This window comes from Pristiophorus japonicus, chromosome 3 (assembly GCF_044704955.1).
Source record: "Pristiophorus japonicus isolate sPriJap1 chromosome 3, sPriJap1.hap1, whole genome shotgun sequence".
In the NCBI taxonomy this organism is placed as follows: domain Eukaryota; kingdom Metazoa; phylum Chordata; class Chondrichthyes; family Pristiophoridae; genus Pristiophorus; species Pristiophorus japonicus.
The window spans coordinates 172013111-172028641 of NC_091979.1; the positions used below are offsets into that span (position 1 = coordinate 172013111).

The 15531-nt window shown below is 43.8% G+C and overlaps 1 protein-coding gene across 1 annotated transcript in view; it reads right to left on the reverse strand.

Annotated features, from left to right (window-relative positions):
* vps8 (VPS8 subunit of CORVET complex) overlaps positions 1–15531 on the reverse strand; it is a 961193-nt gene that overhangs the window by 174483 nt on the left and 771179 nt on the right. Inside the window, exon 44 of the mRNA XM_070876055.1 lies at positions 12518–12571. Coding sequence (XP_070732156.1) covers positions 12518–12571 — 54 coding nt within the window. The remainder of the gene's footprint in view (positions 1–12517; positions 12572–15531) is intronic.

A 15531-nucleotide genomic window follows, 5' to 3' on the forward strand; every position in this document is an offset into this window, starting at 1 on the left:
ATTTAGTATTTCAGGTAACGTATAAATGCTATAGGGTCAATTTTCTGCTTCTGATTGTGAGCACACATGGTAAAATTGCACACCTCCATTAAAATTAATGTATGGCAAATCATGGACTAAGGATGTGTAATTTTTTGAAATGTGCTCCTGGCATGCATCCTGTGATGTATGAAAAGTCTTATGTATGCTTGGACTTCTGCTGAGCGTCACACTTATGTCCTGTAATATTTTTCTGTCATGCGTCTCTGCTAGCTTTTCTGTCATGATTAAATTTGCTGATTAATTTTACTTGCACCTCAGATTGAATCCTCCAACTGAGGTGGCACTGTTCTTTACTTACCTCTGAACCTCCACCCTAACCCCACCCCCCAAAAAAATCTGGCTATGTTTAAGATAGGAGGTATCTACAGCAGCAGGAGCAGCATCATTGAGGGAGATTTGTTGAAAGGGTTACCTTAACAGTGGAGAAACTTGTATTATTTTAAATAAATGCTCAGGAGTATTTATTTGAAAAGCATTTATTTAAACGAATGCAGGTTTCCCATCACTTCTGGGGAAACCCTTATCGATATCGCTGTTGCTGCTGTTGTTGTCCCCCTCCCTGCCTACTGTGACCTAAACCACAACAGAGACAGACCCTCCAATTGTCTCATCACTTCCGCACCCTCCCCTCCCATGTTACAACCAAATCACTCTGCTTTAAGAATCCAAGCTTTCCTCGGTTTCTCTGCTCCCTCTTGATGCTTCTTACTGTTCTCAATGTGCTTGCCCCTTGACATCCATTACTTGCCCATCACTGCCAATCCACTTCTGAGGATACCCTGATCACCGTGCCTTTATCAGCCTTATCTTACTTCCCAATAATGCCACATCCACCAACACTCTCAAAACTCTCCCATACTCTGCCACCCAAACGCTCCCATAACTTGAGACCCCACTCCTCAACTCCTATCCTATACCACGACATTACTCTCCCACTTCAACCTGACTTCTTTCCAGTGTTCACAACCAGCCAAACCATCCCAGTGCTTCTACATCCCGCAACCTTCCTGCTGGTTTATCCAGCCGTGTGTACTCTCCCCAGTACTCCCCCATCTCATGAGCCCCTCTCCCAGTAACACACTCCCAACAGTACCAACACAGATCCCCCAATACTGCTGCACCCATTTCCTACAATCTACCTGTAGCCTAGAATATGTTTCCAACCATTCTCCTCCTAAAAAGGGGGAAGGGATAAAATCAACTACATAATTAAACTAATGTTTAGTAGTAATTAATATTCTGGATTTACAGTATCCACGAAAGTGATCACATTATTATAGAATTCAAGCCTGAAAATACCAGTAAAACTATTTCAATAATCTAATAAAACTTATTCAATCACCATAAATGAGTGGCCCTGGTAATATATTTGTTACATCGGAGAAAACACCCTATCTTCTGACTCGTACTGAACAAGCTCACAGGACATCAGGCATTGTGTTTAAAAGTTTGAGCCCATCATATTTCAGCTGTCACACTTCATTATAAATACAACATAAATCTTTTTTTTTTAAGTATAGAAAAGGGGAAAAAAGTCAATTCCTGCTGTTTTTCTGACCAAGATGATGAACCAATTTACAATCATTTACCACCTCTCAATGTACATGGAAGGAATTCGTCTCTAGATGACCTCACGATTCACCTGTTTATAGCAATACTTGTGGTACAGGTATTAAATTGTCACAGCCTCACCTTAGCAGTACTATAATGTATTATATTATAATGGTATAATCCTCCTGTTCTTATAAAACATGGATCCTTTAAATTATTAGGAGTAATACCATGGCAGATTTGTTATGTTTAAAAAAATGGTTAATTAGAACATAAATATGGTTGGAAAGTCTGCAGTAGGACCTGCAAAGAAGATTGCTTCTGGAGGTCAAAAAAGTTCAAGAGCAACAGAGATCAATGTGGTTAAGTAGGTTTATAAAGAGAAGTTTAAGGGATAATCCAAAAGCTTTCAAAATATGGAAACAATCTGGTAGGGGAAGATTGGACAAATTATAATCAGAATCAAAGCAGATTAAAAAAATAATTGGTAGAAGCAAAAGAAACACTGTCAGCTTGGTGTGAGCATTCAAGTAACAATAAATATGTATTCAACTACAAGTGTTGCAAATAAAGGGTGAAAGAGTGACATGATCCACTGAAAAATGACAGTGGGTATCTGAAGTTCAGGGAGAGATAAACAGGGTTATGAAATAATTGCTTCATATCCATCTTTACCCAGGAAGGAGAGTGAAAGTTACCGATGAAATGACATGGCCAAGAACAGCAGTGGTGGAGCTAGACATGTGCAAGCAGTGATGGATCTACAAGCTTTAAACAAAGAATAGACAATCTTGATGAAGATGGTAACATTGAAATATTCTGGGCTTGAGGAGATCATTGAACCATCTAATCCACCCTTCCAAAACTCCCATTCAGGTTCCTTACTATGATTCTGGAACGAACTATCCTGTTACCCATTTTTCAAAAAAAAACTTGCCAGTGCTTTCTGCTCCATAACCACACCGGTACTCTGTTCTACTATTCTATTGCTCTACTACTAAACAATGCTGCCTAAATTTCTTATTTTTGTTTGACACCCTTAACTCTAAATTATGCCCAACAAAAGAACTTCACTGGAGTTACATCATTTCCTTTAACTTACGAGTCAGACCCTTAACTATACATGCTGACATTTTATTTGCTTTCTTGGTTGCCTACAAACAATGAACCAACAGCTTCAGTGACCAATCCACCAAAAGTCCCAGATCACTTTCCTCCTGTTAGCTCATTCTATCTAATCTCATGATTTTATATTTATCTACGCTGAACTCCATCTACCATTTGTTAAATTAGACTTAGATGACAAGCACCCATGAGTTTTACAGGAGACCAGGACAGAATTTTTTGAAATTTCAAATGACATTTTTGTAAATTCACTAAATTTGGATTGGAAGATGACTAACCTTCTTATTAAAGGTCTTGTACTGTAAGCGTCTCAAGCATATGTGTAACTATTATTAATAATCGTGATTGTATATGTGTGATTATTGTAATAATAGTTATCACTATAAGTGTGATTATAAGTAATAATAGTTATTGTATATGATGCATTTAAGTGGAAGCTAGTGAAGTACATGAGGGATAAAGGAATAGAAGGATATGTTGATAAGGTGGGAGGAGGTTCGTGTGAAGCATAAATAACGAGATCGACCTGCTGGACCGAATGGCCTGGTTCTGTGCTGTAAATTCTATGTAAGATAATTGACCTGTTTTAAAGTCAAGAGGTATAGTTGGAAACTCCTGAATGGTAAGTTTAACATGGGTTGTAGAGATAATCTTCAATATTGTTTTGTGAGATCTAGTAGGTGAACATTTGAAAAATTATAATGAGCTGAAGGAGAATTATCATGGATTTAAACTTAACATAATATAGAAAAAGTCAAAGATGAGAAAAGGGCATTCAGCCCATCAAAGCTCATCCCTCTAGTACACTACCTGTTCCATCACAGCATCTAATTGTATTTTGAACATTCTAAATTTTTTTGCTTCTATTTCCCTACCCGGTAGAATATATCGAACATTTACCGTATAAAAGGACTTAACCAACCTTTCAAATACATGTTGTAATTTTATTATTATTGGTATGGCGGACTTTGGAAATGCAGGTGATACTATGGCCGTGATTTTATTTTCAACTCCCCCTCACTGATAGGCAGGCACGGGGTTAAAATCTCGAAAATCATGATACTGCCGTCTTCCCGGCTGCCGTAATATTAACGCTGGTGAATCAGACTATCAACAAGGCTTCTACTGAAGGCAGGCAGGGACATACGTAACATGCAAAGGTTGCAGCTCGATGACGTCATCGATGCCACAACGCAATATTAACTTGAAGGCAGTAGGAGTCCTAGACTGGTGCTGCTCTGCAGCAGAACCAAGGCGGGAGGTGCCGACTGCCCAGAAGTGGCGATGATAGGACTTCAAAAATTACTTCTCTTCGAACTCCCTGTGGGCCAGGAGGAGTAGGATTGCTGCCACCAGGGCCGACAAGGAGTTCTTGTGCTAACCCAGTCCCAGCCTCCCCCCGCCCCGATCTCGATGGAATCCCTAGCCCCATCCGATGGCTTGGGAACATTCCCAGATCGACCATCACGCAGAAACCCCAGCTCTCCCATCACGCAGGAACCTACCCCCACATTGTGCAGGAACCCCCCCCCAGCCCCCAATCCATGATCGTCCTGGAACCCTCCCTCCCACTGACTGCCAGGGACCACTCTCACAGGTCCTCAGCTGCAGTCTCCTGTGGGTTTTTTATATTCTTTCACGGAATGTGGGTGTCGCTGGCAAGGCCAGCATTTATTACCCATCCCTAATTGCCCTCAAATTCCCGTTCCTTCCGGTGTCCAGGTAGTGAAGCCGTTGGCCGGGACTCTGGGGACTTTAATTTAAATGAGACTCTGCTGTTAAGATCGCATGGTCTCCATGATCCCGAACTCTCTGCGTATGCCGCTCACTACTGGTCTCGCGCATCTCCCCCAACCACCCCCTCCCACCTGTCCCCCCATTCGTCGTCCCACCCCCCAACATCCCACTCACCCCCCCGCCCTCCTTCACAGAAAATAGCAGTCTTAAAAACACAAAGCGGAGGGTAGAATTAAGTGGTAGTTTTCAAGTTGAAATCTGATTACAAGTGGGGGTCTGTTGGGGTCATCCATGTTACAATGTTCAATAATATGTTCCTAATGCTTAAAAGTTCTTAAATTTATATTGAAAACTGATTCCTTCATTTAGCCTCAGCGAAAAACAAATTTTATGAGCTGAGGTCAACAGTGTGGAAGGTTACCTTGCTGGGATTGAACATAAGAACATAAGAATTAGGAACAGGAGTAGGCCATCTAGCCCCTCGAGTCTGCTCCGCCATTCAACAAGATCATGGCTGATCTGGCCGTGGACTAAGCTCCACTTACCCGCCCTCTCCCCATAACCCTTAATTCCCTTATTGGTTAAAAATCTATCTATCTGTGACTTGAATACATTCAATGAGCTAGCCTCAACTGCTTCCTTGGGCAGAGAATTCCACAGATTCACAACCCTCAGGGAGAAGAAATTCCTTCTCAACTCGGTTTTAAATTGGCTCCCCCGTATTTTGAGGTTGTGCCCCCTAGTTCTAATCTCCCCGACCAGTGGAAACAACCTCTCTGCCTCTATCTTGTCTATCCCTTTCATTATTTTAAATGTTTCTATAAGATCACCCCTCATCCTTCTGAACTCCAACGAGTAAAGACCCAGTCTACTCAATCTATCATCATAAGGTAACCCCCTCATCTCCGGAATCAGCCTCGTGAATCGTCTCTGTACCCCTTCCAAAGCTAGTATATCCTTCCTTAAGTAAGGTGACCAAAACTGCACGCAGTACTCCAGGTGCGGCCTCACCAATACCCTATACAGTTGCAGAAGGACCTCCCTGCTTTTGTACTCCATCCCTCTCGCAATGAAGGCCAACATTCCATTCGCCTTCCTGATTACCTGCTGCACCTGCAAACTAACTTTTTGGGATTCATGCATAAGGACCCCCAGGTCCCTCTGCACCGCAACATGTTGTAATTTCTCCCCATTCAAATAATATTCCCTTTTACTGTTTTTTTTCCCCCAAGAGACTTTTGCTAGATTATAACGAATGCATCTGCTATAACTTCCGCCATCTCTTTTAATACCCTGGGATGCATTTCATCAGGACCAGGGGACTTGTCTACCTTGAGTCCCATTGGCCTGTCCAGCACTACCCCTCTAGTGATAGTGATTGTCTCAAGGTCCTCCCTTCCCACATTCCTGTGAGCAGCAATTTTTGGCATGGTTTTTGTGTCTTCCACTGTGAAGACCGAAGCAAAATAATTGTTTAAGGTCTCAGCCATTTCCACATTTCCCATTATTAAATCCCCCTTCTCATCTTCTAAGGGACCAACATTCACTTTAGTCACTCTTTTCCGTTTTATGTATCTGTAAAAGCTTTTACTATCCGTTTTTATGTTTTGCGCAAGTTTACCTTTGTAATCTATCTTTCCTTTCTTTATTGCTTTCTTAGTCATTCTTTGCTGTCGTTTAAAATTTCCCCAATCTTCTATTTTCCCACTATTTTCTATTGAACAACTCCCTTTTCCTAATCTAGGATTGTGAGCTGAGAAACAGTACGCTACATTTTAACATTAGTTTCTCTTCGACTGAATTGCTAAATGTAATTGCCAGAAGAATAATCACGTGGGAGAAAATAGTTGTCTCTACTGGCTTTAAATGACATCTGAGGCCAATGTCATCGAGAAATGACATAAGCAGCCAAAAGGGCAAATGCCTGTTCCTACCGACGTCACAAAGCACTGGCTTTTCAGTTTTTAAATTCCGGGAACAATAAAAGAAACCCTAAGCATAGTTTTTAGATCAAAGGTAAAAGCCTGAAAATTTAGCATTTGGTCACCTACAAACCAACATTTCCATTTTGGGACAATGTGTGAAGCAAATGGTATACAAATTCAGATCAAAGATTTTAAGCATCGATAGTTCATGTCAGAGTGAGCTTTGAAAAAGGAGTTCTTTTTATCAATATTCTGTAACAATAAGCCGTGGTAGTTCTGTTTTATTGCAGTATTTTAAAAACGGAGTGATTATGTGCATGATCATTTTGGTGTCCTTCTACGCATGCATGCCGTGGACTTTGCCTCTTTCTGTGCATGCGGCTCGATCCGGTCGCACATGCACAGTACGATTTATGAGGAAGCTAGAAGCCGAATCATGTTGCTGAGCGTGGAGCTTCAGTCTGAGCCTGCTACTGGGGTTTTTGGGTGATCTATCGAAAATCAATGACTATACTAAAGGAGCCTCCAGGACATTTGCCAAGAATATTGCTGTGATTATCTACACAAACATTTTCATAGCCTTCTGAGAGATGGTGAAGATCGGAGTTGGAAGAGAGAGAGAGACTGGGGGGGGGGGGGGGAAAGAGAAAGAGAGAGACAGGGCTGAGAGAGAAAGAGAGAGAGAGAGAGAGAGAGTTGGAAAGAGAGAGTGGGAGAGAGACTGGAGAGAGAGAGAGACTGAGGAGAGAGAGCGTAGAGGAGAGAGAGTAAGAGAGTGGGGAGAGACAGAGAGACTGGGACAGAGAGAGAGAGAAAGAGACTGGGAGAGAGAGAACAGGAGAGAGAGAGAGAATGGGGGGGGAGAGAGAGTGGGGGGGGAGAGAGAGAGAAGGGGGGGAGAGAGAGAGAGAATGGGGGGGAAGAGAGAGAGAGAGCGAGTGGGGGGGGGGAGAGAGAGAGAGAGCGAGTGGAGGGGGGAGAGAGAGAGAGAGAGCGAGTGAGGGGGGGGGGAAGAGAGAGTGGGAGAGAAAGAAAGAGAGCGGGGGGGAGAAAGAAAGAGAGTGGGGGGAGAAAGAAAGAGTGGGAGAGAAAGAAAGAGTGGGAGAGAAAGAAAGAGAGTGGGAGAGAAAGAAAGAGAGTGGGAGAGAAAGAAAGAGAGTGGGAGAGAAAGAAAGAGAGTGGGGGAGAAATAAAGAGAGTGGGAGAGAAAGAAAGAGAGTGGGGGAGAAAGAAAGAGAGTGGGAGAGGAAGAAAGAGAATGGGGAGAAATAAAGAGAGTGGGGGAGAAATAAAGAGCGTGGGGGAGAAATAAAGAGAGTGGGGGAGAAATAAAGAGAGTGGGGGAGAAATAAAGAGAGTGGGGGAGAAATAAAGAGAGTGGGGGAGAAATAAAGAGAGTGGGGGAGAAATAAAGAGTATGGGGGAGAAATAAAGAGAGTGGGGGAGAAATAAAGAGAGTGGGGGGGGGGAAGAGACAGAGAGAGTGGGGGGGGAGGAAAGAGAGAGAGAGAGAGTGGGGGGGAGAGAGAAAGAGAGTGGGGCAGAGAGAGAGAGAGACTGGGGCAGAGAAAGTGGGAAAGACAAAGAGAGAGAGAGAGAGAGAGAGACAGACAGGGGAGAGAGGGGCAGAGAGACTGGGAGGAGGCAGAGAGAGGGGATGAGGGAGAGGGGATTGGAGAGGAAAGGTCAGGAACTCGTTGGGGGGTGGAGGGGAGGGTAAAGAGCACGTAGACCACAGTGGGTCTGGGGGGAAGAATGCGATATATGGGGGCGTGGGGAGTTGAGAGCAGGAACGTGATCGAGGTGGTGAGATGGATCACGTTCTTCCAACCCCACCCCCTTTGCACCCGCACCATGTTGTCCCTCTCCTCCCCTACACCTGGTTGATTTCTCAGAAAGCTCGGTGGGTGTATGGCAAGTGACATTATTGAACTGGACGAAATCCGGAAGTCACAACACTGTCACTATTTACTTCATATCCAATAAACCTGTTAATAATCCATAACCCACACACAATGCCCCATCTATGGCGGGGGTCAGGAACTTGTTGAGGGAAGGTGGTCATGAACCGTGGGGGCGGGAACTTGGGCAGGGGGGAGAGTGTCAGGAACCCGGAGGGGAGTGGGCGGTGGGCGAAGGTCAGGAACTTGGGCAGGAGGAGGTGGTCAGGAACTCGGGCGGGGTGGGGAGGAGGTCAGGAACTAGGGCCAGGTTTGAGAGGGGAGGGGGGGGCATGTGGTGAAAGTCAGGCACTTGGGCGGGGTAGAATGTCAGAAACGTGAAGGGGGAGTCTGCAGTCAGAATGGCTCAAATTACACTTTGTAGTCACTGATTACGTAGGCACGGCAGTTCTAATTATACATTCCAGAGAAACTGCTGGGTGTGTCTTATCCTCCAAGGGGACCAATCAGCAATCAGGTCTTGTGATCAAGGGGATCCAATCAGAGCTTTCGGTGTTGCAAACTAATGCATCCTTTCAAAAATCCTGCTGATTAATTTTGAATGTTTGTTTTTGTTTAAACAGTAAGTTTAACATCTTGAGAAATCTAGTTGGCAAGAATTAGAGACACCAAGGGTGGGAAGCTGCTGAAGTAACACACGTACAGTTGAAATGCCATGATTGTTGGAGTATCTTGGATTAGTGGCTTATCTCCAGTAATAGCAACTGAGCTCCCACACTGTCAGCTTCAGAAACTTCTCCAAGCCAATTCTTCAGAAGCTGTCAACAGGATTCACGATTTTAAACAAAATTCTTTTAAAAGAAAGTACAGAAAAAAACACAAAAAACATAGCATGCATGGTGAGAAGAGGCAGGACTAAGCATTGAGCCCTCTGTTCACTGCACGAATGCTGCCTGACCTGCTGTGTGTTACAAGCATTTTTTGCTTTTGTTTATATTTCCAGTATTTGCTGTGTATTTGCTTTTAGTTCCAGAGAAAACACCTGTTACATAGAAACATAGAAAATAGGTGCAGGAGTAGGCCATTCGGCCCTTCGAGCCTGCACCACCATTCAATGAATTCATGTCTGAACATGCAACTTCAGTTCCCCATTCCTGCTTTCTCGCCATACCCCTTGATCCCCCTAGTAGTAAGGACTACATCTAACCACTTTTTGAATATATTTAGTGAATTGGCCTCAACAACTTTCTGTGGCAGAGAATTCCACAGGTTCACCACTCTCTGGGTGAAGAAGTTTCCCCTCATCTCGGTCCTAAATGGCTTACCACTTATCCTTAGACTGTGACCCCTGGTTCTGGACTTCCCAAACATTGGGAACATTCTTCCTGCATCTAACCTGTCTAAACCCATCAGAATTTTAAACGTTTCTATGAGATCCCCTCATTCTTCTGAACTCCAGTGAATACAAGCCCAGTTGATCCAGTCTTTCTTGATATGTCAGTCCCGCCATCCCGGGAATCAGTCTGGTGAACCTTCGCTGCACTCCCTCAATAGCAAGAATGTCCTTCCTCAAGTTAGGAGACCAAAACTGTACACAATACTCCAGGTGTGGCCTCACCAAGGCCCTGTACAACTGTAGTAACACCTCCCTGCCCCTGTACTCAAATCCCCTCGCTATGAAGGCCAACATGCCATTTGCTTTCTTAACCGCCTGCTGTAACTGCATGCCAACCTTCAATGATTGATGTACCATGACACCCAGGTCTCGTTGCACCTCCCCTTTTCCTAATCTGTCACCATTCAGTTAATAGTCTGTCTCTTTGTTTTTACCACCGAAGTGGATAACCTCACATTTATCCACATTATACTTCATCTGCCATGCATTTGCCCACTCACCTAACCTATCCAAGTCACTCTGCAGCCTCATAGCATCCTCCTCGCAGCTCACACTGCCACCCAACTTAGTGTCATCCGCAAATTTGGAGATACTACATTTAATCCCCTCATCTAAATTATTAATGTACAATGTAAACAGCTGGGGCCCCAGCACAGAACCTTGTGGTACCCCACTAGTCACTGCCTGCCATTCTGAAAAGTACCCATTTACTCCTACTCTATGCTTCCTATCTGCCAACCAGTTCTCAATCCATGTCAGCACACTACCCCCAATCCCATGTGCTTTAACTTTGCACATTAATCTCTTGTGTGGGACCTTATCGAAAGCCTTCTGAATGTCCAAATACACCACATCAACTGGTTCTCCCTTGTCCACTCTACTGAAAACATCCTCAAAAAATTCCAGAAGATTTGTCAAGCATGATTTTCCTTTCACAAATCCATGCTGACTTGAACCTATCATGTCACCTCTTTCCAAATGCGCTGCTATGACATCCTTAATAATTGATTCCATCATTTTACCCACTATCAATGTCAGGCTGACCGGTCTATAATTCCCTGTTTTCTCTCTCCCTCCTTTTTTTAAAAAGTGGGGTTACATTGGCTACCCTCCACTCCATAGGAACTGATCCAGAGTCTATGGAATGTTGGAAAATGACTGTCAATGCATCCGCTATTTCTAAGGCCACCTCCTTAAGTACTCTGGGATGCAGTCCATGTTGTTTAACTTTCCAGCATTTGCTGTGTATTTGCTTTTATTTCCAGAGAAAACACCTGTTCATAGACTTAGTCCAGTACAATGCCGTCAAGAGCAGTTGGCTAGATCAGAGTGGCCTGCTTCCGCCTCTACATAATCACAACTGTATTAAAGCTAATTATTTGTGTTTTTTCTGTAACATTAGTCTCATGGCCCAGAAATAGAGCAAATAGCCCAACATAAAATCAGAATGGATAACCTCAACATTTCTAGAATCATTTATGTCCTATGGCATTCTGACCTCATTATAAAGCTGGCCTCTTATGCTGTATTTGGGGATGCTGTAAAACTAAATATATGATCTCCTACCAGGTCATGCTAAATGGTCAATTCTCATCAGAACGCTTCGAAAAGAAAGACTTGTATGACTATAGCACCTTTCACAATCTCAAGATGTCTCAAAGCAGTCTACAGCCAATGAAGTACTTTATTTGAAGTGTAGTCACTGTTGTAATGTAGGAAATGCGGCAGCCAATTTGTACACAGCAAACCCCACAAACAGCAATGTGTTAGCACAAAGAACAATGCTTAGCATCACTCTTGCCTTCAACAAAAACTTGGCATGGTAATTACATTCAGTGTATGCGCTGTTACAAATGGGCGGTGAAAGAGGCTAAAGGAACTATTAGGAGACTCTGTCGAAGATTCTGTATGAAAACCCAGCTATATTTGTCATAGGCAGCAGCTTTATTGTTCTTCAAAAGGGGGGATCGGAGGTCAGTGGTGGAGGGAGGGGGGAGGGGAATTGTAGGCCTCAGGGGGAGTCTCCGATCACAGAGGGTGGGTTAGGCAGGGACCCTGGGTTTAGGAGGCAAGTGTAAAAGTAAGTACCTCCTGGATGCAGTAGTCCTGGCCTTGCATTAGCTGGTGGGTTTCACGAGACGTACAAAACCTGACCAGCTAAAGGTAAATTCAAAATGGAAGTAAAGTAGAGGCTTACAGCCTCATTATAATATTTAGATAGACGACACGCCCCATGGAAGTGGAATGGCTGTCCGCCCCTCCATCAAAACCGGAATTCGGCAGGTTGGTGGCAGGTTCAGGTCAGGAATCAGATTTTTAAACGCTTTAACTACCCACATGCCCCCATCCCACCTGTTTTTTTAGGTTAAAATTTCCCCCATATCCAAGTATATTTTTCCGATGTGTTTCTGGGCTCTGAGCAACCACCAACTCCAAATCCATGAGACACCTGTCCTATTTATATCCTCTGACTACATTCCATTGTGACACCACTTCATATACAAAAACAATGATTTATAAATGCTGGATTGTCTGCCTTTTCAAATGAAGTTTCCAGTTGGAATCTCTGTTGTTTATTTTCAAATGCTGTATCACTTGTTGGAACTGATTTATTTTTCATACCCAGAATACAATTGATTCTAAGTGAAGCAAATTAGATACTTTGTTAATAAAATCTAGGAATCACATACATCAATGTTTAGTAAGCAACTAAGACAATAGCTGGCTTTCCTTTTCCCGAGGAACTGCTACTCATGATTCTTAATTTAAAGGCTAATGTATTTTCAAAGCACTTTCTTTTCTGAAAGGCAAGCTGTTAAGTGATGAGAGAAGCATCTTACCTTTCTGCTGTCAGAATCCCTGCTGGCCGAGTAATAGGCTGACGTTACTTTAATCTAGGGGAAAAGACAGGAAATGGAATAGCAGTTATAATAATTACACATATTTTCAGAGACACTAATGGGAAAGCTATTTTTACACACTTTTCACTCAACCTTCTAAGTACTGCAGTCGCATTTTTACAGTGTGACAATAGTAATGCATCTTCAAATCTAAAGCCGAGAAATAAACAGAAACCAGTTAATTCCTCTGTGTTCTGAATTTTGGGCCTGTGTTTGGGATATTTTATTACGTTAAAGGTGCTATAGAAATGCAAGTTGTTGTTGTGCTAGATATTCTTTTAGGTTCAATGTCATTGGACTCTCCCAGAAGCAGACCCCATACTCCTTACAATCAGGAGTTCACTTTGTTGATCAATATTTGGTCATATGATCATGAGGGGCCCAAGGGTTTTAACAATGAAATCCCTTGTTTTATGAACTGGATATGGTAATCTCATAGATGCCACTGTAGTGAAATTTCATTTGATAAACAGAAGCCTATTACTAAACCGGCTCCCACATGTCTGAAGGTGAAGGACTCTTAAAAGGTTTCAATACCTGCCAACTTGGTTACACTGTGGAGAAATTACACAAGATCACACAGCAGAGACTAGATCATCATAGCAACAAGAACAAGTCCAGGCCGGCTGGAGATCATTTTAAACAACTGCATAGGTTACGTTGAGTAAACTGAGAGAAAACAAGCGGGGTATCAATCAATCGTGGGTTGTATTTGGAGGAATCTATTGTTGACTGCCCCAGAGGTGGAGTTCAACATTAAAAAGAAATTTCAAAAGCTTGGCAGGAATGGAAAATGACACAGCTCCACCGCGACTGCTCCAACCTCGCCTTGCGCTTCCTGGCGGCAACATCTCACCTGAATCTTCCTGACTGCTTGCTCCCTCACCTGGTATCTTTCTGAGAAGGCTCATATAGAGCATAAACACTGGCATGGACCTGCTGGGCCAAATGGCTTGTTTCTGTGCTGCTTGGTCTATCCTCTCACTTCTCTGACAGGCTACAGATCTGCCATCCTTCCCGTCAGTACTTACTTTATGCCGGGAATTGTACCCTGAGGTCCTGCTGCTGACCAATTCCCCTCTCCCATCTGCCAGCCAGTCTTGATGACAAACCCACAAGCTTTGGGTGGGAGACCAATTTTTAATATTAAAACGAGACCTGGTGGACAAAGTTGGCCTGGCATTGCTCCTCCGGTTTCGCTGCCCGCTTCTGGCTCCAAGGTTCCACAAGAACTGCCAGCCCTTTGTCACTTTGCACACACAACCAACCATTCTAACGGGTCAACCTACACAGTGAGTGTCTATATTCTAATTCAGCCATTGAAGCTCTCACCGTCAAACCTGACCCATTATCCAGTTAAGCATACTCCCAGCAAGGGGAATGAAAAACGATCAGCAGACTTTCCCCCTGCCTGGTAACATCGTACACAATTATAACACCTCATCATTGCACCTCCTGAGATTTTTTTAATTTATTCGTTCATGGGATGTGGGCATCGCTGGCAAGGTGGTGGTGAGCCGCCTTATACAACTGAGTGAGTTGCTAGCCAATTTCAGAGGGCAGTTAAGAGTCAACCACATAGCAATGGGTCTAGAGTCACATATAGGCCAGACCAGGTAAGGACAGCAGATTTCCTTCCCTAAATGACATTAGTGAACCAGATGGGTTTTTACAACAATCCGGTAGTTTCATGGGGCACAAAATTGGCCAGGAGTTGCTGTTTTTTTTGGAGCAACTTGATTTTTCTGGGAGTATCTTAAAAATCCACATTTTGCACATTCAATTTACGCCAGTGTAAGTGAGTTAGTTAGGATTTTTTTTAGTTTAGTTTTTTTTTCAAAAGGGAGCATTACCAGCCACCTACGCCCGTTTTGGTCACTTAGGCCACTTTGGCCAGCTAATAGTTACTCCAAACTAACTTAGGCCAGCGTATGTGGCCACTTGTGAAAACCCTTGCAGAGAGTTAAGAAATCAGCGCAGATAGGTACATCGGAGACCATTCGGCCAGGGACAGGGGCAGGAAGGGAAGCGGAGAGGACCTTGCACCAAGACTTACAAAGCACTAAACAAAGTACAACAAGTAATAAGCATTCAAGAAGAAATAAAAAATAAAACCAAGTCCGACCTTCATCTCAAAACTCGGCCCGGGAAGTCAGTGGGCCGGCTGGTGCATGAGGCCACTCGGCCGGGGATAGGGACGGGAGCGATTGAAGTGCCATCGGAGAACACACAGGCTGCATGAAGCAAACTCACTGACCAGACAGGCTGCAGCAAGGCAGCAACTTTAACAGCGGGCCGAGAGAAGTCACATGACTCAAGGGGGAGGGGGAAAAGGACAAAAGACCTTTGGGAGTGGTCTATATACATACCTTGGGGGCAGAGAGAGAGACACAGAACTGCGAACCGATGCAGTGCTCTGCTGCTTGCTTTCCTGCCATTTTACCTTCTTTGACCTTCTTTGAAAGTTTAACTTTAACTTTAAAGATGGAGACAATAATATCAATGCCACACCTTTTGTGAGCGTTCTGCTACGTAGGAGACAAGTGATTAGAGCTCATCATATCAGGAACATCAGAGTCCGTAGGCTGCTGGGCAGGAGGCCTTACCCACCTCGCAATTTCGAATCAGGTGTTCGTACCTGGACCCGAGTGATGCAGATTGTGTCAGAAGGCTGCGTTTCCGCAGAGAAGTTGTTCGTGAGATCTGAGAGTTGCTGAGACCAGACTTATAGCCAAGAAGCGGCAGGTGGACTGCTTTGTCTGTTGAAGTGAAGGTTACAGCTGCACTTTCCTACTATGCCTCGGGATCGTTTCAAGCTACAACCAGAGATGTGTGCGCCATCTCTCAACATGGAATACATGTCTCCATTCGCCAGGTCACGGCTGCAATGTATGCTCGGAGGAATGACTTCATCAAGTTCCCAATGACTGCCCAAGCATTCCATGACAGGGCTG